The sequence below is a fragment of the Heterodontus francisci genome, chromosome 31 (assembly GCF_036365525.1).
Source record: "Heterodontus francisci isolate sHetFra1 chromosome 31, sHetFra1.hap1, whole genome shotgun sequence".
NCBI classification, from domain to species: Eukaryota; Metazoa; Chordata; class Chondrichthyes; order Heterodontiformes; family Heterodontidae; genus Heterodontus; species Heterodontus francisci.
Window position 1 is genome coordinate 41,172,745 of NC_090401.1, and position 26,010 is coordinate 41,198,754.

General features: G+C 39.3%; 1 protein-coding gene across 2 annotated transcripts; it reads right to left on the reverse strand.

The window, feature by feature from the left end:
* Window positions 1–5,573: 5,573 nt before the first annotated feature.
* trappc3 (trafficking protein particle complex subunit 3) lies at window positions 5,574–26,010 on the reverse strand. 2 transcript variants are annotated; one of them, XM_068011374.1, is made up of 5 exons: window positions 25,878–26,010; window positions 16,158–16,255; window positions 12,170–12,269; window positions 9,226–9,408; window positions 5,574–7,674 (listed from the first exon to the last, which is right to left on the reverse strand). In XM_068011374.1, the coding sequence occupies exons 1-5, from the start codon at window positions 25,917–25,919 to the stop codon at window positions 7,555–7,557; spliced, it is 543 nt and encodes a 180-aa protein (XP_067867475.1). In that variant the 5' UTR covers window positions 25,920–26,010; the 3' UTR covers window positions 5,574–7,554. The 2 variants fall into 2 exon arrangements, with proteins under 2 accessions (XP_067867475.1, XP_067867476.1); XM_068011375.1 differs by having other exon boundaries at window positions 25,898–26,000.

Here is a 26,010-nt window from a genome sequence, read left to right on the forward strand (position 1 = left end):
CTGGTTCAGATGTAGACCGTCCCGCTTGTACAGGTCCCACCTTCCCTAGAAACTGTCCCAGTGGTCCAGGAATCTAAAACCTTCCCTCTTGCACCAACTCTTAAGCCACGCATTCATTTGTGCTATTCTCCTATTTCTATACTTGCTAGCACGTGGCACTGGGAGTAATCCAGAGATTACAACCCGAGAGGTCCTGCTTTTTAGTCTACTGCCCAAGTCCCTGAATTCTTGATGCAAGACCTCATCCCTCTTTCTACCTATGTCTTTGGTACCAACATGTACCATGACCTCTGCCTTATCACCCTCCTCCTTCAGGATGCCCTGCAGCCATTCAGTGACATCCAGGACCCTGGCACCAGGGAGGCCACACACCATCCTGGAGTCACGTTGACGGCCACAGTAGCGCCTATCTGTTCCCGACTATAGAATCCCCTATTACTATTGCTTTTCCTCTCTTTCCCCCTTCCTGTGCAGACAGGCTGCTTGTGGTGCAGGAAGCTTGGCTCTGTCCGCACTCCCTGGAGGAACCAGCCTCATCAGCCTCCAAAATGGAATACCGATTTGCAAGCGAGACTCTAGGGGACTCCTGAACTACCTGCCTGTTTCTCTTGGACTGCCATTCCCTTCCTTCCTCAAGTCCCTTCAGCTGTTTTATTCTGGGGGTTAATAAAGTGTTTAATCTGGTTAATTTCTGGTAGCTGGTAAACTTTAATAATATGCTATGACCTGCATAGTGGGACTGAATTGACAGTGCATTATTCCTGCCTCAGTTGTAACACCATAGAGCAAGTGCAACGAAGGTTCACCAGACTGGTTCCTGAGATGGCAGGACTGTCCTACGAAGAGAGATTGGGGAAACTGGGCCGGTATTCTCTAGAGTTTCGAAGAATGCGATCTCATTGAAACCTACAATATACTTAAAAGGGATAGACAAGGTAGATGCAGGCAAGATGTTTCCCCTGGCTGGGGAGTCTAGAACCAGGGGACACAAAATCAAAATTCGGGGGCACCACTTAGGACAGAGATGAGGAGAAATATCTTTACTCAGAGGGTTGTGAATCTTTGGAATTCTCTACCCCAGAGGGCTGTGGAAGCTCAGTCATTGAGTATGTTTAAGCAGAGATAGACATATTTCTAAATACCAATGACAAAGGGATATGGGGATAGTGTGGGGAAAAAGGCATTGAAGTGGATGATCAGCCATTATCGTATTAAATGGTGGAGCAGGGTCAATGGGCTGAATGGCCTACTCCTGCTATGTTCCTATATCAAACTATATATTTTTAAATAGCAATAGAATTGAACAACAGTTACAAATTATTTTTATACGATGCTTACACATGATCCTTTGGAAGGCCCAGAATAGCACTTCACTTTCATTTAATTTTTAAATGCCAAGGTTATTAAACAATAAGGAACAAACAAATAGCAGCAGTAACACAAGATATAGTTACTACTGAATCTGCTTCCATCACTCAAAAAAAATTCTCTTTTCCCCTAGTTCTTTTGCCAAATATCATAAATCTGTCCTCTGATAATTTACCCTGCTGCCAGAGGAAAGTTTCTCTCTAGCTACTCTATCAAACCCTTCAGAATTTTGAAAACCTTTATTAATTCTCCCCTTAACCGTCTGTGCTGGAGAACAATACCAGCTTTTCTAGTCTCTTCACATAACTGAAGTCCCTCATCCCTGGTATCATTCTAGTAAACCTCCTCCTAATCAGTGTTGTATTTTTATTTTACAAATCATATTTCTTATTGGATCAATGTCTACTGTCGCTTATTTCAAATAACCGGGTCTGCATCACTTTGAACGAGTGGTACTTCTCTATTGCATGCAACTTTAGGGATAATGCTGACCAAACACATATGAGAATTTGCCATTAAGGCTCATCATTCAGTACAATGCTACCATCTAGTGGTAAAGGTAGTTTGCCTTTTAACTAACTAATGCATTGTGAAGTTTTCCATTTCAGAATGCAGCAAGGGATCAACACAATCAAATACTCAGTAAATATTACATGGAAGGCCAGGAAGAATAATTGCACATGCAAATATACTTTAAATAGTACCTCCACATTGTCCAATAATGATGGTTCTGAATATTGTACAAGAAACATCAATGTCGGACATAGAACTATCTTCCTTTAATCTAATTGCTACATTGCTAGAGCGTCATCTTGCCAAAAAGTCACAAATGACATCCTACATCACTGTGGCAAAGGTAAACTATCCCTCCTCATTCTTCTTGAATATCTGCAGCCTTTGACAGTTGACCACACAATCCTCCGAGAATGCCTGTCCTGCTGGGTGGGACTTGTGTTACCTGGTTCTATTCATCCAATCCTAGCCAGAGTATCACTTGTAATGGCTTCTCTTACCATTCGCACATCGTTACCTCTGGTATGCTCAATGCCCTCCTATTTTTCATCTACATGTTGCCCTATGGTGACATAAAAGCACAGCGTTTGATTTCACATGTACACTAACGATGCCCAGATCTACCTCACCATCACCTCTCCTGACAGTTGCTAAATTCCAGTACTGGATGAACAGAAATTTCCTCCAATTAAATATTGGGAAGACTGAAACCATTGTTTTTGCTCCCCGCTCCAAATTCTGTTCCCTAGCCACCGACTCCATCCACACCCTGGCAACAATGAGACTAAACCAGTCTGTTCACAATCTTTGTGTCAATATTTGGCTTCCAACCACATATTTGCACCATTGCCAAGACCACCTATTTCCACCTCTGTAACATGACCCGACTTTGCCCGTCGCAGCTCATCTGCTGCTGAAACCCTCATGAATGCCTTTGTTACCTCTAGACTTGACTATCTGAATGCATTCTTGACTGGTCTCTCATTTTACCTTCCATAAACTGGAGGTCACCCAAAACTCTGCTACCCATGTCTTAATTCTCACCAAGTTCCATTCACCTATTGCCCGTGCTTGCTGACTTACGTTTGCTCCAAGTGAAGCCACGTCTCCATTTAAAAATTCTTACCCTCGTTTCCAATCCCTCTATGGCCTCGCCCCTCCCTATTTGTAATCTCCTCCAGCCCCACAACCCTCCAAGATATCTGCACTCATCTAATTCTGGACTCTTGAGCATCCCCGATTTTAACTGCTCCACCATTGACAGCCATGCCTTCACCTGCCTTGGCCTTAAGCTCTGGAATTACCTCTCCACTTCACTCCTTTAAAACCCGCCTTAAAACCTACCTCTTTGACCAAGCCTTTGGTCATCTGATCTAATATCTCTTTATGTGGCTCAGTGTCATACTTTGTTTTATAATGCTCCTGCAAAGCATCTTGATGCTTTATTACGTTAAAGATGCTATATAAATATAAGTTGTTGCTGTTGTTCAGCATAGTTTCTTTGTGCTCAGCACCAAAGATCCCCATTTAGTCTGCTTTTGTTCCCCATGAAACAGTGTAGTATTGTTCAGGAATAATCAGAAACACTGGTCGCTGAACTGATTCTTCTCAAATCCTCAGCTTGTGGAAGAATAAACACTTTCAGTCTGAAACTTCATCTATAAACTACAAATTAGGTTTATTAAAAATAAAGGTAAACAATAGCAGAAAATTAATATAGACATTCACTTATAGAATCTTAAATTTACACCTCGTGCAAAACAAAATACTTTGCAATTTTCTTAGTAACTGTAAACATGAACTAATGTCAACACAGGACTTACACGGTTGGTTTTGTTTAACCATTAGTGTTTCCATTCTCTAGTTCTTCAGATCTATCAAGATAAAGAGTCGTAGCTGGATACCAAAATATATCTTACTGATTTACAGCTGTAGGCCCAATCAACACCTCCCATAGAAGGACATCTTCTGGACTATCTGGTGTAAGAAAGAGAAGTTTTCAAGTATCTGGACTGTCAAATCACATCCTGCAAATAAAATGCACCTGGCCCGAGTTACACAATAAAAGGTAGATCAAAATCAAATTTTGTACATCACATCGTTTTCAGAATAAAACAAGCATGCTGTGTTAAGTGGTTTATACTTGCTTTACAATTAAATGTCTTCACATATTAAAAAAGTGTATGTACCTGAATGGTTCCCTGTAATGACAAGCTCCAGGCACCCACAATGTAAATTTTATCCCCAACTCGAAGAAATAGTCTGCAGTAAAACTTAAAGTGCCTCTATGACCCGAAATGTGATGGAGAACACCCCATCATAACTTGGCCCACTGTTACATTATCAGACTTCGATTTTTTTTTTTAAACTTTAGATCGCTTTGGCTTTCATGTGCCAGTCCTATTCTTGTGGGCAAATAGTGTCCCTACCTCCCAAAAAGAGCATTTTCATTTTCCCAGATATCTAAGTAAATTTGTAGCGTGGTAGGAAGTGAACATAGAACCCTCTTCAATCTACTTATAAGTTTTATACCATGTTTTCATATGATCCTGGTCTTTGGGAGGTGTAGAATAGCACAACTAGACTTTGACTTGAGAATTAAATGGCAAATGTATTGAACTGTATGGAACAAGCAAATAGTAGCAGTAACGCAAAACATAATTTTAACTGGTTAAATTTAGCTAGCTCTACCACTAGTAAATAGTATTTGTAACTGTTGTGTTAAACAATAAAAAATTTTAATGCAATTTATTTTCCTTTTTTCCTCGCTAAGGAAGTTATCTGGTCTAATTATCTCTCCCCACAGGCTCAAAACGTGCTCTTTGATTTGAAAAAGGCAAGCTGAAATATATCTACAAAAAATAACTAGGACCCAATGAATTTAAATAACTCAGTTTAATTCAAACAGAGCTATCAAAAATATAGATTTGAACAAATCACAGAAGAGGTTTCTATTTGGACTGAACGGCTTCGATCCTTCTTCAGGTACCCGTCCAGAAACCATTAATTTAACAACCACATAAAGATAAGCTGAAACATTCTTCTGTGAGTGAAAAATTAAAGAATCACTTCAAGGGATTGAACATGGCCTGTTTGTACCATCAGGAGACATTGACCAAAACACTGCACAACCTTTGCGCAACACTGATAATTAACCTGCTCAGTTGGCCGACAGTTAACTTTATTGATTGGTGCAGTTAATTAGGAGCAACAAATTAGGCTTACTGATATCCACATATGTTTTGGAATTTTAACCTCATTTTTAAAATGTAACCATGTTCCTTTTCTCCTTCAGTTGAAATGAACTCCAAAGCAAATTGTACATAACCTATTGAAAGGAGCAGGAGTGGAGTTTTTTCACTCCAGACTTCATGTTCATGGTAAACTATTTTAGATTTGGTTTTAAATCACAAGGTGAAAAAATACATCCTTCAAGCAATTTCATTTTTATTGAAATGTATAGTTTTGATGACTTAACTTAGTTCATGCCTTGTGTTTTTGTACATTTTAATGCAATTTATTTTTATAAATATTTGCAACTTCTTAGAATAAAAAAGTTATATTAATGGTCCATCAACATGTCTGCTTCCTGGTCTGTGCTGCATTTCACTATGTCCCTTTAAGAAAGTTTTAATAAAGGCAGAATTTCCAATATTGAAGTAAGTTTTCTAATAAAGTCTACATCTTAAAAATAGAGCAAACCATAGTTTTATTTATTAGATATTAAACTACACATTTTAAATGTTACATCTCCTGTACAGTGCAATGCTGGACTTGTACTGCTCTTGATTTGAATCAGGGTTCCAGTTTTGAGTTCGTCTGGGGGACATATCACTACATATGCAGAATATCACTAGTTTCATTTTCACCCTTCAAAATTGAACTGGCTTAACTTCTGATCAAATCTAGTGCAGACAGAATCCATAACAAACAAACAAGATGGCTAAAAGCAAATTCCTGACTAAATCTAGTGCTGAAAATCAGTGTTAAATGAGGCATAATTTGTAATGAGTAAATTTCAAAATATTATTTCAACAATCTATGCAGGTGTACAAAGTTTAGAAAATTCTGCAAGCTGCAACTAAGCAGCAGAAATACCACATTTGTATCAGTTTTTGTTACCAAGTCTCCCTTGCATTTTGTCCACTGATCTGGAACTCTCTCAACAGCTAAAACAGAATATTAAGTGAAAGTGGCACATTTGTAAGTTTTTTTTTGAAACAATAGCAACTTCTTCCATCAAGCAAAAACTAGATAGCAAAGTGCTACTGAAAAGAATATGGGTACATTGTAAAAGATCAACCTAGATCTGTTTCTTGGAATTAGAGCCAAATTTTTCTTCCTCCTTCTCTTCAAAAGCTTGAATGAATGAGTTTTATTTTGTTATCCAGTTTTCCATACATCTTTCACTGTCAGTGAATATTGTCACGGCTTACGGTTATCACACAGATAAGTAAATATGCACATTTGCCACATCATGAAATGAAGTGTTGGAGAGATTCAGAGTTAGAAACAACAGAATGTATTAGGATGCCAGTGCTATGTTCGAATTTGGACTGAAAATTACACCTGTAAAAGTATGTGCCAGATCTGGAACATTTAAATTAACAAAAAAGCTACCAGTAAGTTCATTACATCATTGACCCAAATAAAGCCTCAGCAACACATTTACCAGGCAGCTATATTGTCCGCCATCAGAAGGATTTGGGGGAGCAATTTCCATTGATTTTCCTTTGGAACATTACTGTTGAAGAAATTTCATAGCACTATTTCGGTTTTAATTAGATCAACACTGGAAATTACAATTTACAAAGAGTTGGAGGGAAAGATTTACACTGGAGTAGAGTCCAAACCAAATTCAAGTTCAAGTAAAACAGTGTAAAAGTAGAACCAGATCATCATAATACAGGATATATAGCACCCTCAATAAGCTCAACCACCATTCTAATAAAATAAAAAATTTGCAAATGCTAGAAATAGAAAGAATGAAATGTTGAAAAGCATGAAGCTTTAACAGGTTTTACCCAAAATGCACATTAACCTGTCTTCTCTCTTTAGGTTAGTCAGCACGGTAATGTAGTTCCAGCATTTTCTGTTTACCATTTTAAAGTAGCCTTTAAGTTTCCTTCAAGCTCCATCCAGCTCCACATAACCGCCAACATAACAAAATCCCACAAACCTGTCATGTTAATAACCAGGAATAAAAGCGCATGTTAGTGATATGGCTCTTCATTCTGAGTAGCCAGTCTTGGCCATAACAAAGTTTTGGGGTATGGGATGAGTGGGCAGTGGTGACCTTGTTTACATTAACATTGCATCCTTAAAGAGTAATCCATGGGGTGGTGTCAGGAGAACAGGTGAAGGAACCATATTTTTTTAAAGCCTCCAAACAGAGATATGCAATCCACAGAAATACAGATAATTACAGAACAGTAAAGAAAAGCACAAACTCTTGAATATGACCTCAAAGAAGTGAAAGAGCATGAGCACAGGAACTTTGCTGCTGTATTCTGTTTAAGGAGTCTCTCTAGATTAACTCCATGGCTAATAAATTGTTTTCCATTCCTCTTTAAAAGTCAGATTTTTGCCAATAAAATAACTTCACAATGCAACAATCTATAGAATTGACAGAATATCTTCTTACTGTCCAGTAAAATACTGCACTATAAAATGTTATTCTTCTCCTGCTGGAAGATTTTCTTCAATCCTTTTAATGAATTTCATTCTGATTTCCGTTACATTGTCACCTTTGAGTGTGTCCTGGACAAATTTCACATCGATCGCCATTTGAACCTGGTAATACAGAAACAGTTAGAGAGAGAATACACAGTACTGTTGATTCTAATAATGCTCTTGACAGAGGTCAGAACTGTTTTTTTTTTTAAACCCAGTCAATTAACTTCAGGCCACCTCACGTTTTGAGCATTATAACATTAAATTTACTGGATCACGTCTCCATATGCACATTAGCAGTGTTGTATATTTGAACAATACATATAATCTTTCAAAGTTTTTAAAATTCCATTTAATTTGGGATTAAACATTATGGTATACTTAATTGCCACTGAAAAATATGAGTACACTTCTTATGGATTTTCAAATTGCATATAGATCACACATAGGTGAGCTGCAAGCCAGATAAATTGCTTTCATTCAGTAAATTAACATAGCAACTAATCAATTATGGCATCTATTTTTAACGAGTTAAGTGATTTGTAATAAATACTGTGAAATTTTAAAGATGGTTGTGATTCACAGTTATTTGATATCACAGGAACTAATGAGGAGGAAAACATAATGACTTGTAAGTAAACACCCCAGTAAAAGGATGTGAGGCATAAAGAAAGTGGACCAGTACTGGACATTCAAGAAACAGACATGCTCTAGCCTGGGCTACACCAAATAGCCACATGCCAAATCCACTTTACTGAAAGGATCAACAACTTTTATTCATAACACTTTTAACTTAGAACACCCCAAGGTACTTCACAGAGGAATGCCAAATTAGGCAAAAATGGTTACCAAACCAAAGATGATATTAGAAGGGGTGGGTTTTAACGATGGTCTTAAAGATGTGGAGGGGATTTGGGAGGTACGTAAAGAGTATGGAACCAAGTTGGCTGTAGCCACAGATGACAATAGGACAACTGGAGGGAAATGCATAACAGGCCATAGTCAGAGCAGGTTTTAGGACTGCAGGAGGTTACATAGATAATAAGGTGCAAGGCCATAAAGGGAGTTAAACAGAAGGATGAACATTTTAAGGATCAAGCATAATGCACCTTCACTCTAAAAATGTTACGCGTTCAATCTTGCCTCAGTGATAGCACTCTCATCTTCAAGTCAGAAGGTTGTGGCTTCAAGTCCCACTCCAGGGACCAGAGCATATAATCCAATTTGATACTTCAGTGCAGTACTGAGAAGGTGTTGCACTGTTGGAAGTGCCATCTTTCAAATGAGATGTTAAATGAAGGCCCCATTTTCTCCCTCAAGTGGATATAAAAGATCCCATGGCACTAACATTTATCGCGACCAACATCACTAAAAACATTATGTGGCCACTAATCTATTGGTTGCTTAGAAGGTGATGTTTCGTGTAAATTACCTGCTGCTCTTCCGTACATTACAACTTGACTACACTTGAACAGTACTTCATTAGCTGCGAAACACTACATAAATGCAACTTTCTTTTTTCTCTTTAACTTATATTTCAAATTAAGGGTCAGGCATAGTCCCATTACCTGAATAAACTTTCAAATCAGTTCAAATTCATGCCCAATAGATTTAGATAGATGAGCATTAAAGTGTTAAATTGTCAGTGCACAAATATATCACAAACCTCACCATTTCTAATGCACCTCTCAGAACTCCACAGAGGAGATTAGAGTAGATCAAACTGGAGTGATTGTCAGGCAATTCCACAAAGTCCACGAGTGGATTGTTTTCCAGAATTAATGAAAATTCATCTCCTGCTGGACTCCAGTTGGTCACACTGGGAGTTATACCCAGATACATTTTAAATGCAACCTGTAAATAAAACAAAAAATTGTAGAAATATTGCAAAGCAACAGAATCCATTTAACAACCTGACAATTGTCAAAAAAGAGATAGGAATTTGCATTAATAATCATAGTGAAACCAGCAGCATGTGCCATTATTATGGAGTAAATTAGGCAGCAAGTCCAAAGGATGAACATGTTCAGTTAAATGTGGAAATCAAGAAGCTGTGGTCCAAGTTCCCAAGCTCCTCCGCAGGCCATACAATAACAGTACCTCACCGATAGGCTCGGCATTGAAATGAATGCAATGATGTGAATTTGGGGTACTCGCGTGATAGCTACCCACTAAAAATGCCAGAAGTTAGGGTTGGTGAATTCAGGTGTAGGTGTAAGTGATTTTTTTTTTTAAACAATGTAATAAGTGATAATTACTGCCAAACAACCTCTCTGCTCAAAGTTTAATTTTACACGTGTGGAACCTCATTCCTTCAGAAGTTAATTGGCGATGGAGGGTTTAAAAAAAATTAATTTTTTTTTAAAACTTTGTGTGCTTGTCTCTTATCGCTCTCTCTCTCTCTCTCTCTCTCAACCCCATCTTTAATTCCCAATCTTTATTTCACACTCTGTAAATGATTTAAACCCAATTTATACTTCCTGCTTTATGCTTCCTGGTTTAGATTCTGCAGCTGGAATTTAACATTAAGGCAGCGGCCCCGCCATCAACTGAAAAGTTGGGGATTGGGGTGGGGGGGGGGGGGGCGCCTCCACCAGGCCAGGAAGTCAAGCTGCTATTTTGCATGGCCCAGGCCCTTAATTGGCCTCAGTTGGGACCTTCCTCCATGGAAGATCTGTGGCCCCCCCCCCCCCCCACCACCACCCGGACTGCAAGACCACCTCCTAGCCCTTCGCCAAGGCCTTCCAGAGCCCTGGCAACCCTGCCTCACCTACCACTGGTCCAGGGTTCCAGCACTGGGCCTGGGTCCAAGGCCTCTGCAATACTAGCAGTGGCCACCACTCCCAGTGGCGCTGCTGATAGGGCCGGCAGCTCATGGGAGGAGAAATCCACGTTTTTAAAGGAATGGGGATCCCGTCTCCTGAAACTTTGATAGAAAAAAAGACTGGAGGAATGCGGTGGGGCTTTTTTTTTTAATTAGGAAAAGGCAGAGACGATGCTCCCCCTGCCTTTTTGGCCCAGTGCCAAGAGCCGCATCTCCTGCATAAAATTCAGCCCTTAAATTGCAATGCACAAATATATCACAATCCTCACCATTTCCAATGCACCTCTCAGAACTCTGCAGAGGAGATTAGAGTAAATCAAACTGGAGTGGTTGCCAGCTCTTCCATCTCAGCAGCACCACCGGGAGTGGTGGCCACTGTTGGGACTGCAGCCAGCGACAGGAGCAACGTTGGACACTGGCCTTGGAGCAGGCAAGTAAGGATTGGGACACACCGGGGACAATCAGCTAGGACCCGGCAAGTACAGGGGAGTGGGGGAGGCGCGTGAATGGGTTGGATAGCAGGCAGGTGGCATTGTTTTAGCGAGTGAGGCCAGTGCTGCTGGGGTGGGGGCCTCCGTGGGGCACAGCGTGTCCGATCAGGGGAGTTCCCCACCCCCATCCCACAAGGAAGCCACCAGGTATCACTGCGTGACCTTCTCATGTTCTGAAATTCCCATCCGTTGCTGGTAAAATACCAGCAATGGCTGAAGGAGACCCTTAAGTGGCTATAAAATTGGCCACTTAAGGGCCTCAATTGAACAGGGGCGGGTGGGCCATATGCACCTCCCCCGCTGCTGGTAACATAGCAGCAGGAGCGGGCAGGCGATGGGCACTGCACCCCTGCCTCCCAGATGATTTTATGCCACCCCACCTCCCAGCCCACTCTGTGGGCAGGGGGTGGCAGGGGAAAGAGACGCAAAATTCCGGCCAGCATGTCTCAAAGAGGATTCAATCAAGAGCTGTTTCTTGTCCTTCTCGTGGATGCCCTGTAGTGGGTGTCACAGTAGATCAGCCATTAGAAAATTTCTCCACTCAAGAGCCCGTGAAAACCTGTGGCCAGCTGTTAGTGTAGTGCTGTTCACTCACCACTGACCACAAAATCCAGGCCAATAATTTTCACAAGGGCAGATAACTAAAGTAGTAAGTGACCTATTTAATAATCTCATTGCCTTGACAGTTGTTGCCATGAAAATAAACTTGGAAGTTGAGCATACTTGGCCCATGCAGGAATATTGGAAGCTGAAAGAGCTTTGTAGAACCCCTCCAACCATCCAGCCTCTGTCAATCAAATTTTCAAACCTCTATATCCATGTCAATGACCATGTTAATAAATCACAAGGCTTGAAGCATAAAACAACCTGAATAAAATTTACATTACAAAGCATTGCAAAATAGAAATCTAATCTGAATAGTACCATGTTAACAATCCAATTATAATGGCAAGCAAAATAATCCCAACAATGGTTACTGCAGCATTGTTTGCACTAAAGGGGATAATAAATTCCAGCTAAGGCTTGGAATTATGTGAAGTTATAATGTTAAAATATTATAATTGACCACTGGACTACAGTCTTCACAATAGCTCATATACTAGCATTAAAAATACATATACAGGCTGTCGGTAACAGCAGGATTCTGGAGCAGTTTTATTTTCCCAATTTCTATTAACTTCTAACAGTTTTGTTCATTGTAAATTCTACCCAATTCAAGTAGCATTTGTTACTGTAAAATGACCATATAAATTAAAAGTAGATTTAATTTGCATTAAATCCATGCCAAGTTTTAATTTACCTTTGCAATAACATCTGCGGTTTCACGGAAATCGTGGCATCTTCCAACATTAGATCGAGCCAAAAAATCTTCAATCAGTCTGACACCAATATTGTACCCCCTATTTTGAAACACAGGGTAAGTTAATATTGTTCATTTAGCAGAAAATAGTCGCGTTAAAAAAAGTCACGTATACACTCCCTTCAAACTTGCATATATTTCCTAGCATCCCTGATAAACTACTCAAATAAGGCAACCTTTATTAAAAAATACTAGTTAGATATGGGGAACAACAATCTCCACTGCTGCAAAAAAAATACCCTTGCTATCAACAGCACAAATCAATATAGTATGCAATGAGCATAATGTACACTTATCAGCATACAATAGCGTATTGAGAATAAACAAAACCTACGTTTTATGAAATTTGCTTTTCTGAAATGAAACTGAATGCAGAGTTCCTAATTCCTTTTCATTTTCCTACGATTTAAAAAAAAATCTATGCTCAATGTTATCACTGCTTCCCAATTTACCTTATTTTCTCTTTTAAGCTCTTCAAGCTTACTGTATTGTACTATGGACCTTGGCGAAAATCAAAAAATAAAAGGTAGTGCTGTTGGGATCCAAATACTGAAGTTTTGGTAACCTACCCCAAATCCATCATCAATTTCAATTGCTTTCACCCAGAGTCAGCTGCTTTCACTTTTAACATTAAAATTGAGTCAGAGAAAAAGCAAAAGTTCTACTTCTATAAAACTGCACAAGTGCCAATATGGTGTTTCACAAATTAAAAGAAATAGAATTTCTTCTATTGCTTCAAATGAATTTTAATGTCACATGAGAACCAGTGTCCAATTGATTTAAAATCACTTCGTAGAAACAATGAAATGGGAGGGGGATCGATCAGGAATCATGCTTTTCACCATATGGTGACAGTTTTCCCTGACTGGTGAAACTACCTACCTACTGTAAAACAAAAAAAGACCTTTATTCACCAGTAATGTTTTATACATCTGAAGCCCCTTAACCTCACTCCATTTAGCCACTTTCCCAACTATCTACTAAACTTTCATAGGACAAAACTTTGAAAGATCACTTCTTTGCAGACTCCAGGACCAACTTAATTCTGACAATGCAATCTCTCAGCCCAAGAAAGATCAAATTCAGTTCACGGCAATTGTATTCTACTGGTTTTCATTCCCATGCTTAAGTGATTGTTACAGCAATTACCTCTGCAGTGTTACGAACCGTAGAATAGGGTGTGGGTGGTTCCCACTTTTTAACCTCCCAACTGACCGTATTTGTGTTTTGTTAAAATGCTGTATTTGTCAGTGTCTTTCAGGTCAAATAAACACACAACAGGTTTGCTCATAGGTTAAAAAAAAACTATTTTTATACAATTTCCAAAATGGTTGTAACCTCACCCACGCACACATTCACTCTCACACACAGACAAGAATAGGTCGATGTGAGAGAAAAAGGGTAAGTAGGAGTTCGTGGTTTACGGTAAACCTGTTGAATTTTCTCAGGAGGACAGTCTCTTTTAAAAGTGCAGGCCTGGGTGTTTGTTGTCTTGAACCTGTTGACGTGTTGTAGATTTTCTGGTGGTTAAAACTTCAGGCTGGAGATGGTGGTCACTAAGTTCTCTGCTGCAGCAATTTGAAGTATAGAATTAGCAGCTTGGCTGGATCTGTTTCACAGTCCCTGGCTGGACTGCTTTCTGAAGGTGTTGGCTTGATCTCCCCCTTTCTATCTAGAGGGATACCTTTTTAAAAGTAAACATTCATCACATTAGAGTTTCTGTTAGGAGACATTTGCCCACTCTCCGAGTGACCACACAATGAACCAGGATAGGAAGATCACAGCTATTGATTGATGTCTGAATGGGGATCATTCTGGAAACACGGTGCTATTTTACACCTATTCAATTTTGGTTTGAGCTGCGAGTCCCTCTGTCTCCAGAATCCTTTGTTAGCTAATTCATGTTGATGAGTCATTAATATGAAATAGTGCTCTTTTCAATCTCAAAGGCGACTCCCCAGAGCTATTTCCGATGAGGTTAAAGAGTTCCATCCTTGCAGATAAGTTTGTTGATTTCCAGTGCAGGAGGGGTCACGTGACTGCTACTCCAATTTGACTGTGGTACAAGGGTCCATGTTCTTGCGGTTTTGTTTAACACTTGACTTTTTTTAATTCCCAATTCTTCCATTTCATTGTCTTTTTCATCACAGCTCCTTCCAAGCATGACTGTAGCAAGACCAAAATTTAGGCACTCTTGATTTCCTGCAACCTTCCATTATCCATTGAGAGGGAGCAGTTCTACTGTACATCCAAATGCATCCCAGATGCAGTTCTAAAGGTATCAGATTCAAACAGCTGTCCTTACAAAATTCACTGTGTAATCGGTTTTACGTCTACATAATTTAGAATGCGCTTTGTACTAAATTAAATCAATCAACAATGTGAGTAAACAGACATTAGTTTAGTCTGAACCTATCAACAATCTGCCATTAACTTCTGGGATAATATATACAATATTCATCCAACTGGAACTAACTGCATAATTTAAAAGCAAAAATGTTATGCCAGATGAGATCTGTGAGTGCCAGATAGAATCTCAACACATGCTGGCCATGGAGCATATGACTTAAAGAAAATCTAAAATACTGAAATATCTTGTGACATTATGAAACCATTGGAACGCCATTCCTCATATCTTTTGTTAATCAATAAAAAAAATTCAATGCTTCATTTTTACTGTTCTCATTGAGACTGCAAGTATCGTCATCAGAACAGTAATTCGGAAAAGTAATAAAGCCAGCTATTCATAATATACATTAATGATTTAGATGAGGGAACTAAATGTAATATCGCCAAATTTGCAGATGACACAAAACTGGGTGGAGGGTGAGTTTTGAGGAGGATGCATAGGGGCTTCAGGGTGATTTGGACAAGTTGAGTGAGTGGGCTAATGCATGGCAGATGCAGTATAATGGGGATAAATGCGAGGTTATCCACTTTGGTAGCAAAAACAGGAAGGCAGATCATCTGAACGGCTATAAACTGAGGGGGAATATGCAGCGAGACCTGGGTGTTCTCGTACACCAGTCGCTGAAGGTAAGCATGCAGGTGCAACAGGTGGTAAAAAAAGACAAATGGTGTGTTGGCCTTCATAGTGAGAGGATTCGAGTCCAGGAGCAGGGATGTCTTGCTGCAATTATACAGGGCCTTGGTGAGGCCACACTTGGAATGTGTGCAGTTTTGGTCTCCTTATCTGAGGAAGGACGTTCTTGCTATAGAGGGAGTGCAGCGAAGGTTTACCAGACTGATTCCTGGGATGGTGGGGGGACTGATGTATGAGGACAGATTGAATCGGTTAGGATTATATTCGCTGGAGTTCAGAAGAGTGAGGGGGGGAGGGGGGGAGGGGGGGGGGGAGGAATCTCATAGAAACCTATAAAATTCTAACAGGACTTGACAGGGTAGATACAGGAAGGATGTTCCTGATGGTGGGGGAATCCAGAACCAGGGGTCATAGTCTAAGGATATGGGGTAAACCTTTCAGGACTGAGAGGAGAAATTTCTTCACCTAGAGAGTGGTGAGCCTGTGGAATTAGCTACCACAGAAAGCAGTTGAGGTCAAAACCTTGTATGTTTTCAAGAAGGAGTTAGATATAGCTCTTGGGTCTAAAGGGATCAAGGGGTATGGGCCAAAAGCAGGAACAGGCTACTGAGCTGGATGATCAGCCATGATCACAATGAATGGCGGAGCAGGCTCGAAGGGCCAAATGGCCTACTCCTGCTCCTATTTTCTATGTTTAAAGCCAAATACTGCTTTCACATGCAAATTCCATGTTAACCTAATTCTAACAAGCCCATGCTTGCTTGTGTTTTCACTAACAATGGAGAAAGTTAAACACAGATAGGAAAAGATTAAAGTAAACCTGGCAAGTACAAAAAAGAACAGTTGGCCCATTGTATAGTGACTACATTTTTCAAATATACTTACATTTTATCCAACTGCTTATTGACATCTTCATCATTTTCATAATCTTTACAGAGTTGTGTAACCAGAGCTCCATAGGTCAGAGTGAATAGCTCTGAGTTCTGTTGAGGAAGCGAGAAACGATGAGCAAAACATTCAGAAACTCCAAGAACTACATTAATAACTTCCAACTCAAACTAAAAAAAAAAACTGAATTAGTTTGATGATAAATGCAATCAGGTGCATGTCTAACACATAGCAATAGTGACTATTCTTTCTCAACAGCTTACTGCTTGACCAACTGAACCAGTTATTACATCATACATGAACTACAAGGAACATACTGGACACAGCCATCAATCTGGTCACCTCCAGCCAACAACATAACCAGATAGGAATTGGGGCAGGGGTGGGAAATAGCCTTCACTAAATAGAAAATAGAAAAATAGGGTAGGCAGTGGCGTAGTGGTAATATCACTGGACTAGTAACCTAGAGACCCAGGGTATTTCTGGGGACATGGGTTCGAATCCCACCACAGCAGAAGGTGGAATTTGAATTTAATTAATAAATCTGGAATTAAAAGCTAGTCTAATGATGAAACCATTGCCGATTGTTGTAAAAACCCATCTGGTTCACTAATGTCCTTTAGGGAAGGAAATCTGCTGTCCTTACCTGGTCTGCCCTACATGTGACTCCAGACCCACAGCAATGTGGTTAACTCTTACATGCCCTCTGAAATGGCCTAGCAAGCCACTCAATTGTACCTAACCGCTAAGAGGTCAATAAAAAGGAATTAAACCGGACGGACCACCCGGCATCGACCAAGGTACCGGAAACGACAACGGTAAACCCAGCCCTGTCGACCCTGCAAAGTCCTCCTTACTAACATCTGGGGGCTTACCAACTAGAAGGACAAGGGCAGATCACCGTTCCTTCACTGTCGCTGGGTCAATATCCTGGAACTCCCTTCCTAACAGCACTGTGTGTGTACCTACCCCAAATGGACTGCAGCGGTTCAAGAAGGCAGCTCACCACCACCTTCTCAAGGGCAATTAGGGATGGGCAATGAACGCTGGCCTAGCCAGCGACGCCCACATCCCTGAATGAATTTTTAAAAAACATAGTTTTAATTTCATTCAACGGGTCAGTTATATAACTGCTAACTAAATGAGTATCACAACTGAGCTGAAGTTACATATGCACTAAAATGCACTGTAGTTTTACTTCTGATTCATTGTATTTCTCCTTAGTCACTTCGCACTGAACTGTCAATTTCCATGCAGTTTGCTAAGTCCCTACACCTTGAAATTCAATAGTCCTGTCCTTTTTGTTCAATTTCCATATATTATATATTTGTATAAAATATACATACATGCCAACTCAGAACAACTTTTGACTGTATTGTTAGAACATTCATTATTTTATTTGCATTATTTGCCAAATGTACTGAACAAAGTCAGTTTATGTAGCAAGCTGGACTTCCACTCCCCACAACACCCCACCTTCACAAAGAAACATTTCAGATTCTGCAACTTTTGTTAACAATTTGCATTTATACAACACATTTAACGTACAAGAAATCATAGTGCATTTTACAGACAAATAAGAGGAACATAAGAAAAAGGGAAAAGGAGATGCACTGGAGGACAGAGAGCCAGTGTAGGTCACCAAGGATAGGGGTATTGGGCAAGTGAGTTTATGGAGAGTGGATGATGAAGTAATCAAGTTTGATGGGGACAAAAGAACAGGCAACAGTTTCAGCAACAGATTATCTGATGTTAGGACAAAGGTGGGCAATGTTGTGAAGGTGGAAGTACACAATCTTAGTGATGGTAGGCCGTGGCTATGAAACTCAGCACAGGGTCAAGGGGGAAAAATGTCTCTGGTTCAACTCATTATTGCAAATAATTGGCCCAAAATCTTCACCCTTTGCAGAAATTCACTATAAATGCAAAATGTTCCAGTCAAGCAATTTGATGCAACTGTTGATAACTACCACTGCATCACCAATGCATGTTAATGCAAGGGATTGGAGCAGCTTAGGAAATGTCATTGGCTTTTGAAACGTTATAGCATAAAGTATTCATTTTATTTACATGTCATCTTAACCCTACCAGAAAGAATTTCTTAAGTAGCATTTCAGTTTCACAGTTTGCGGAAGGTACGATACGTCAGGCTTTACATAATCATAAAATTACTCACTTCTTCGAAATATGAGCATAAACATTATGAACCTTCTTATAGATATTTATGAAGCACACGCATAGGAGAAGCAGACGTCTTGATCAGGAAAACATTCATAAAAAGAAACTGAAGTTAATTAATCCACTTATCCAGAGGTGATTGAGAAACTGGAATGGAGACAATGTCCCTTTTTTTTATATAAAAAAAAGGAGTTGCCCATGGTAAAGGCTACTTTGAAATTGAATGCTTAAGTAGCTTTTCAGAAAAGTAAGGATACATTAGTATTTTATTCCTAATTGCAACATTGTTCTTGTGTATTCGAGATAACACGTTACTACTTAGCCTTCATTTTATTTATATTTATATAATATATATGGAATGAATGTGGATGTCAAGTCAGAAAATCATGGTGTTATCAACAACGTGACAGGGAAAGTATTACAGGAAGCAAATAGGATATAATGCACACACAATTATTTTCATTTGTTAAATGAGAGTCAGAGGAAAATTCATATCCCTACATTAGTAAAAGCACCAAGATGACAAACTTGGCTTAAAATAGTGTTCGTTATAATTTCTCCTCTCATCTAAATAATCATTGGTGAAAAATATTCCCATAGTTGGAAATCAGAGTAACTTTGAAGGTTTATTTGTAAACCTGTTTACTTCTTATCTGATAAACACGGATGTGCACCAAAACTGAAAAGACAATCAAATGATTAGTACAAAATCAGTAGCAGGATTGCCACACTATCAGTGTGATCACCATTTTATTCCAGGGTTTGTTCATAAATATCTACTTACTGAGCGTTTCAATTAATCTGATCTAATATCGCTGCTAAACCTATGAGATCATAGAATGTATTCCTGTTATAAATGTTTCCTTGTTGTGGTATTTTTTAATGAACTCAAGGCAGTGTGTTTTAAATGATTACCACAAACTGTTGAGCATGTAGATCAGTACCTTCCAGCAAGCAGAAACTAGATGCTGCATTGCAGCTAGTATTTAACTTCCACCCACCAATTTTCTGCCCCTTCTGACCTATGGTACAATTTTCTGGTGCTGGTCACCATACAGTATTTTACCCAAATTACCATTAGTTATAAATGAGTCTCAACATTGAATTTTGGCAAGACATCACAGAGAACCCTAATCCAATCCTCACCAAACAAACATTCATCCAAACTGCACTTCTAACAGGAGCTGAATAGCTATCTGGAGTGGGAAACCTGCCCAATACTTTTCTCTCTAAGCCATGGGTGCCCAAGCCAATCGTCGTGCTCAACTGCTGACATTAACTAACTCAGCATAAGCCAGGAATCAAACAGAAGACTCCCAGGTTCAAATAAGTCAGCTATACACTCAATAACTTAGTGAGCCTTTGGGAAGCCCTGGAGTAAGGCTCGTGTTGCCTCTATTTCTGCCCCCACCCCTCCCATACAAAAGGAAAGGTGAGGGAAGATTCATCCCATTGATTCTCCCCCATTCCATTAGATGGTGCTTTACCAGGTTGCACAATATCCAACTACTAGTAAAATTGAACTTCTATGGGAGGCAATAAAACAGAATACAAAAACTGGGTAATTTTAGAGAAACTCTGGGAAATCTCTCCACGACTCCCCAAAACAGTCAAGCAAGTTCCAGAAAATTATTGTTAGTCATGCTACATTAGATAAAAACTAATGCACATTCCTCTGCCCTCTTAAACCCCACCCACATGTTCCAATGGTTTTAGGATTATAGGACCTCAAAATATGAAATAATCATCTCCAACTATCAGACCGCTTCTGAAGTTGCAAACTCCCATAGGTGTTGGCTGTCCTCCTGCACCTCTTCTAAACAGCTATTTTTCACATGTGTAAATGTTGACAGGCTATTTATTTAACTGATGGGGAGGGCGAAGTGGGTGAAAGAGAGAGGAGAAATAGGTGATCACAGCCAAGCCTGACCCGAACTTTTCCTAATATGTCTAGAAATAAATACACATCTCCATTCCAGCAGGATAGTGATCAGGAATATGCACGCAAATGATTCTGTTCCTCTCCTTAGACTTGAAATGTAGTTTCTATAATGCCACAGATATGTTCCTCATAGTAGAGGATCAATGTAGCAATTTCAATTAAAGTTAACCAAACATATTTCCTTAATTCATGCAGCAACATTTCAAATAATAGTTGCAATATTCTATAAAATAGTTTAGCAGATATTGGAAACCAAATCAAGTTTTGAATTGATTACAAATTTCACTTTACATTTCATAATCTAAGGGAAACCCAAAAATTCACAGGACTAGCCATGAAGCAAATCAGACAAAATGAAAACATGCATTGCGACAAACCCATTTTCAAAGAGATTAGTATTCCCAACACCTACCATGAGATGCAGAGATGCAGAAGGTGAAATGAATGGCAAATACCAGTACTACAGAATGAATGCGTTAGGCAGGAGACAGGAAAAAGACAGAATCGAGATTTAGTGACATCACACATAAAGCAAAACTTGTACACAATGAAGTACACATCAAAAGGATGTATTACCTAAATAAAAATTATAACAGAACACAACCCAAGATCTTGCAGTCCTGCACATACAGCAAACGGGGTAACTCATCAGTTTTAACCCCAACACATTGGAACTCAGTACTGAATGTACTATTAACATATCCTTGATTTAATTAAAAAATTATGCTTGACTGGACAATGCTAGTAGAAAATATTTAAGAACTTTTAAAGTTCAAGTTATTATGCCAACATACTTTAACCCACGCAGGTACTTTTCCCCCACAATCTGCATACTTCGAACAAGAGAAAATTGACAGGCATTTATCGTTTTTAGCAGCAAGAATTTAGTTGCTGTGTGCACAGTCCACAAACATTGGATAAACACAATAAGCAGTAGTAATATAAATAGGGCTTGAATATTTTGTTTTGATGAATTTCTGCCATAGAAAAAGAGACTCAAAAGTAAAACCAATGCTGAAATCTCAAGATATCAAGCTCCGAATCCATTACAAAAATGGATGCATACATTGTTTCTTATTTCTTACATAATGCCAATTATTCAAGTTATCAAATGGCACTCATTACTGATGATCCAAACCTGAGATTCCAAATAAGCAATTCACTATGTTATGAATGCTGGACTTTGCAGCATGATTACATTTTAAAAACTGAGACATTTAATATAGTGGAAGGAGGATTCGGAGGAGATATGTGACCTCACACCAAGTCTGCCCAGAAACAAGGCAGGGATCTTGGTTACCATGAACACAAGGAACCCAAATCAAGGACCCTTTTGAAAGCACAGTGCAAGGTTGTAACAACTGAAGGACGATGGGTTTCACTCTCCCAGAATCTCAGATCGTAAACAGAGAGGCAGGGGCTCTAAAAATGCAAATCTGAGTTGCAATTGCTAATACCTGGAAACAAAGGAAGGACCAAGTGGTTTTTCTATGACCAGTCTTATGGACTCTGAATATTGAAAAAGGGAAGTGACTACTGACTTTTGTCTGGATAAATTCAACAGGCTTTCCTAGGTCTGACAGGCTGTAAGGGAGAGAGGAAGACACAAAGACCTGCAGCAGCAGCCTCAGAAGAGAAAAAACTCCTCTCAGAACACTGATATAGCAAAAAGCTGCTGAGATTTTAACCCGATTCGAAGGCTTGTGGTTTGCAGAGGACAAAAGAGCAACAGGGTCACCAGAGATTGCCTTATTAACAGAAGAGCAGTCAAGTGTGCTCGGAAGAAGTGAGCAAAGACGACATTGGCTTTGTTAAGGACACTGGGAGATCAAATCCATTGCAACTGGGAGGAGTTTGGGACTTTCTAAAAATACTGTGTAATGTGTGAATGTGGTGTGGGGTTTTCGTGTGTGTTAATAAGTCAATAGGAAATACACTTCTCTGTAATTTAGTGTACTGTTCAGTTAATGTTGAATTTTAGTATAGTTGTTATAGCATAAGCCTTAAAACGTTAAATCTTGCCATGTAATTCTTTACTCAGTCTGGGAGTTCATGTCTCTTGTTTTAAAGTTAACAGTCTCAAGTAAGTCCATAATTATTTGCAGAAAAGCAAAGCTAGTGGTAGATTCTCTGAACAAAACAAAAATCAGAAGGGAGTTACTTGTACTACTTCTGGTTAAAAACTATGACTGGTATTGTTTCTTGCCCACACAGGCATATATGTGATTATGGCATCACAGATATGGGAAGAAATACATCAAAAGTCATGATAGTACTCCGATTGTTTATGGCTGCATGGTCACATAATCAGGGTGCATATGACAACCAGATTGCTCTTTATAAAAAAAATCCTTTCTTTCCACCATGCATTCAGTTCAAAATATGAATTTAGCAGTGAAGTCCCAATATTACTATTTCACTTTTTCCAATGTCACACACAACAGCCAACCAAGTAGGGCCGACAAACTGCTTAGCACCACCCAGGCCTCTTCCAATCCACTTAATCTTCCTGGAAAGACACGAGAGACAGGCCCAAAGTAACTTCTCACCAACTGACCTATTTATGTAATAAGCCTCTGCCCTCTACACAATGCTCAGCACCACAGTGCAACCAAGCATGGGAATGTACTGTATGGTTATCAATATAATTAGTAATTCTGATATAACAAATCCAGTCTTCTTTACACATTTCTTCAAACTGCATTATTGCTAGTTTACTGCTTAAAAATATAGGGATGCAGTCCATAATGTTCATGAAGATGTCACGATAATACTCAAGGAAGCATTAGTCTAATCATGTGATGTATTATATTACAGTCTGATTAATTCACTACTGAATAAAACTATAGACAATCTAATCTCCAACTGGTCTCAGCAGTAAATCTGGATACAATTCATTCCATTCTGTCATATGTTTAAAACTAGTGCTTGAAATTTCTCAGCTTAAGCAATTTTATCTACAAGTATATCCATCGGGCTCTTCACAAGTCCAAAATGGACTGGTTTCTTCTCATATGACTGACATCGCTGTTCAAATCAATGACAGATACAGCAGAATTTGAATATTTATGTAAATAAGGAAAACTGAATTTGCAATTACTGCAGTGAGTTGTCACCCAACACCTCCTCTGTACATTGTATTCCAAATAAGACAGAAAACTCTCAAAGATACCCTTGTGAAAAAAATACAATATTGTACTGAAGTAGAATTTTTCAGGGAATTTTGGTTGAATTTAATAAATTATAAAATTCAAACTAAAAAGCTGTTTTTTTCTCTATTACATTTTATTGAAAATCCAAATTAAACCCTTGCAAATTGATAGACAAAGAGTCTTCAATTTCTATTGCTTTCTTTGTGCTTCCATCTTACTTTAAGTCCCAAATATTGCAGTGCTGATGCTGACCAGCTATTATATTTACAAATACAATTCAAATTTGACACTAGATTTGACAGGCTTAAAATACAACACACCCTTTACAAATAAAGATGTAAAATGAACTGAATTTATGGAACACAAAAAGTATTTAAGGGAAAATGGAGATGCTGGCTAAGTACTCGTCAAGCAACAAGAGTGGACTGGGCAAATACTTTGGTGGAAAAGTCAGAAACATAGATTGTATCACATCACAGCTTATATCAGTAAGTTACCACAACACAGCAAATTACTATATTTTCTCCAGTTATAATATAATGGGATTTAAATTCAAATAAAGACACATTACATTTGAATTGATTTAATTTAAATGGAAAGTTTATAAAACTTGATTATATTTCACACTTAGATAACTTAGGCCTTGATATTTTGATATCCAAACAAGTCTTTTCTGTCAAATAGACTAAATCATAGTTTGTTATTTCACAACATATCCAGATAATAACCCCAAGTAACAGCAAAAAATATGCTCACAAGCCAGACCAGGTTGTTAAAATAAAAAAGACTTGCATTTATATAGCGCTTTTCATGACTACCAGATGTTTCAAAGCACATTACAGCCAATGAAGTATTTTTTGAAGTGTGGTCACTGTTGTAGAAAATGTGGAAGCCAATTTGCAAAAACTCCTACAAACAGCAATGGTCACCACACTTTAGGAAGGATGTGAGGGTCCTCGAGAGGGTGCAGAGGAGATTTACCAGAATGGTTCCCGGGATGGAGGATTTTAGTTACAAGGTTAGGTTGGAAAAGCTAGGTTTGTTCTCCTTAGCACAAAAGGCGATTGAGGGGAGATTTAATAGAAGTGTACAACGTTATGAGAGGTTTAGAGAAGTTAGACAAGGAAAAACTGTTCCCAATAAGAAATAGTACTAAGACTAGGGGGGGGGAACAGATTGAAAGTTTTGGGCAAAAGATGTAGGAGGAACATGAGGAAGCACTTTGCTTTTTAAACACAGCAGGTGGTAATGACCTGGAACCCACTGCCCACAAGGGTGGTGAAAGCTGAGACCATCAATGACGTCAAGAGGAAGTTGGATGGTCACCTGAGAGAAACAGACTTGCACGACTACAGGGAGTGGGACTGGCTGCATTGATCCATGGACAGCCAGCATGGACTCGATGAGCCAAATGGCCTCCTTCTGTGGCATAAATGACTCTATGATGACTAGATAAACTGTTTGGTAATGTTGATTGAGGAGAAACATTGGCCAGGACACCTAGGGTGTCCTCCGAAGGGTCACTGACCCAAAACGTTAACTCTGCTTCTCTTTCCACAGATGCTGCCAGACCTGCTGAGTGATTCCAGCATTTCTTGTTTTTATTTCAGATTTCCAGCATCCGCAGTATTTTGCTTTTATTACCTGGGGTAACTGCCCTGCTCATCTTTGAAATAGCACCATGGAATCTTTTACATTCATCCGAGCAGGCAGATGGGGCCTTTGTTTAACATCTCATTCAAAAGATTGCACCTCCGACAGTGCAGGACTCCCTTAGTACTGCCTGGAATGGAACCTGAACCCAAAACCTTATGATTCAGATGCGAGAGTGCTACCAACTGAACCACATTTGAGACCCTATATAGCCAATGAAAAATCCTAGTCCAGGTTTCAGTCTATTATCCCAAGTTTACAAATTATATCCATGCTCGAATTCTTCAGAGAGGTATGGACCCTGAAATATTAGTACTTGAACATGATCATCCTCACACCAACCTGGACTACTTACAAGGTGCCTTTTAAACTTGTAAATGAAAGCATATTTTAAAAATTGCACCAGCACAATAGTTTGCACTTAATCACTTCAAATTGTACAGCGTTGAAGTAAAAAGTAACAAAAATAAAATACCGAATTCAGAATAGTGCAGATCTGTCAAATAGGACAGTTATGGCCAGGATGCGAGAGACTGCAAACTCACCGATACGGTGTATACGTTTAGGAACACATCAAGACAGGTTAAACATTTAAACAAAATGGGTGTGTATTGCGACATATCATGAGAATGAAGGACCCGACCCTGCCATTAAGAAACCCACTGAGTTTAGGTCAGCAACTCCTGTATAAAGCAGAACGGGCCTAGACACAGACCAGGCGCTGACAGAGCAATCACTACGACCATTCGCTTTTGGCCTCAGTAACCACACAACTTCTAATCCATGAATTACCATTTTTTTGCTCTCGGTACCTCGGTTCGCCTGTCGAGACATTTTCCGACAGACTCGAGACTTCCAACCGTCTCTCTGCTTCTTTATGCTCACCGCTCCAACCCAAGAAACGCGGAATACGCATGCGCGCAGC

What these genes read in the sequence shown, in the direction of transcription:
- trappc3 (XM_068011374.1), bottom strand. Translation starts at nt 25,919, where the DNA reads ATGTCTCGACAGGCGAACCGAGGTACCGAGAGCAAAAAAATG. An exon ending in AATAAGCAGTTGGATAAAAT is followed by an intron (nt 12,270 to 16,157) that starts GTAAGTATATTT and finishes GTTTCAAAATAG; the next exon opens with GGGGTACAATATTGGTGTCA. An exon ending in TGAGAGGTGCATTAGAAATG is followed by an intron (nt 7,675 to 9,225) that starts GTGAGGTTTGTG and finishes CTGTATTACCAG; the next exon opens with GTTCAAATGGCGATCGATGT.